Genomic DNA, 1884 nt, shown 5'->3' with positions numbered 1-1884 from the left:
TTCGTTGCCAGGGTGTCAAAAGCTACACTATATACGTAGCTGCTCATAGGGTGATGCTCTTAGCATTGTCAACGCTTTCCAAATTTCCGATGCCAACTATACAGAGGCATGGAATCTCCTAAAGTCGCGACATAAAGTTATGCGAGTTATTGTACGTAAGGTGACAAGTGACACTGCTGACTCTGTTAAGAACGTGTTGAATGCATTCCAACAACACATAAGGGAACTTAAGGCTTTAGCGCGACCAGTAGATTTTTGGGACGATTGGTTAGTCCATGAAATTGTAACCAGACTCTCTTTTGAAACTCGCAAACAGTGGGAGTTGTTGCCCACTAGCGACGATCCTCCTACCTTTGAATATCTTTCGTCCTTCTTGGAGATAAGGTGTCACTCATTAGCGAAGATATCAACGCCGACAAACCAGTCATCGATAGGATAGCCGAACAATATAAAATTAGTCGGAAAATCAGCAAAAGTTTTTCATGCCACCGCAGATCAATCGCGTTGTACATATTGTAACGCAGGCCACAAAATCTATTGTTGTGATAAATTCCATAGCTTAGATTCAAATGCTAGATAAAAATTTGTCAAAGATTCCAAGACGGGCTTAAACTATCTAAGTACCGGGCATTTTAAGGAATGTTGCAATAGCGCGTCTTCCTGCCGAATATGTCGGCAGCGCCACCATACATTCCTCCATAATTCGCCAGAGGCATCTACCTCTTCCCACGTCGTCGACTCACCTCGCACCGCTGCAGTTACGCCGCTAGCTCTCTCCCGCAAACCGCTTTTACATCCGCCTCCGCTTGCCTTAATTCCAAGGTTAACCCAATGCCTACAGCACAAAAAGCTGTGTTGTTATCAACCGCCCTAGTAAAGGTACGTGATTCTGCTGATCGATGGCAGAATGTTCGCTTATTATTCGATTCAGGTTTTCACGCCACATTCATAACTGAGGCATGCGTACAACGTCTAGGTCTAGCTCGCAAATCTTCGTCCACATTGGTAACGGGAATTGGCGCTTCTCAGGTTGGCCGTTGTAGAGGCGATACGTCGTTACTGCTTTCTTGGTGACATTCAAGTGAATGCTACGCCATCAACGCATTAATTCTACAAAAGATTACGGGCGATTTGCCTTCGCAGAGTTTAAGCGTTCCTGAATGGTCTCACATCAAGGGACTGTTCTTAGCTGACCCACACTTCATGGAACCCGGCCGTGTAGACAACTTAATCGGCATGAACTATATGGATCGACTCATTTTAACTGAGCTGCGTAAGGGCCCACAGAAACCAGTATTTGGCTGGACGTTGTGTAGAAACTTAGACACATCCGTTCCACCCGTAAACCATATACAATCGTTACACTGTGATATACATTTAGATAGAGCATTGGATAAATTGTGGGAATTTGAAGAAGCGCCGCAAACACGATATCTTACCCACGAGGAACGGTTCTGCGAGGAACATTTTGAAACAACTCATAGTAGGAAGCCGGACGGACGCTTTGTAGTGGAGTTACCACTCAAGGTCAACGTGCAATTAGGTGAATCAAGGAGTCTCGCCGTATGAAACTTATTACGCATGGAGCGCAGATTCGCCTGTGATCAGGATCTGTGGACCCGCTATAGCGAATTCATGCAGGAATTAATTGAAATGGGTCATATGGAGGTCGTGCCTGAAACGAAATATATCTATTATATACCACACCATGCTTTTGTAAAGGAGTCCAGCGTCGCGACAAAATTGCGAGTTGTGTTTAACGCGTCTGCTAAAACCACAACGGGGAATTGCCTCAACGACGTGCTTTATGTTGGTCCTCAATTACAAGAAAACTTGTACTCAAAACTTTTGCGCTTTAGAATACACAAATACGCAGTAACTGCA

General features: G+C 44.6%; 1 protein-coding gene across 1 annotated transcript; it reads left to right on the top strand.

The window, feature by feature from the left end:
* The first annotated feature begins 831 nt into the window (after window positions 1-831).
* On the top strand, window positions 832-1569 carry LOC129248790 (uncharacterized). The gene is made up of 2 exons (XM_054888405.1): window positions 832-1029; window positions 1120-1569. The coding sequence occupies exons 1-2, from the start codon at window positions 832-834 to the stop codon at window positions 1567-1569; spliced, it is 648 nt and encodes a 215-aa protein (XP_054744380.1).
* The last annotated feature ends 315 nt before the right edge of the window (window positions 1570-1884 follow it).

This window comes from Anastrepha obliqua, chromosome 5, assembly GCF_027943255.1.
Source record: "Anastrepha obliqua isolate idAnaObli1 chromosome 5, idAnaObli1_1.0, whole genome shotgun sequence".
Classification (NCBI taxonomy): domain Eukaryota; kingdom Metazoa; phylum Arthropoda; class Insecta; order Diptera; family Tephritidae; genus Anastrepha; species Anastrepha obliqua.
The sequence above is the reverse complement of the archived record's forward strand: the minus strand, read 5'-3'. Positions and strand labels throughout refer to the sequence as shown.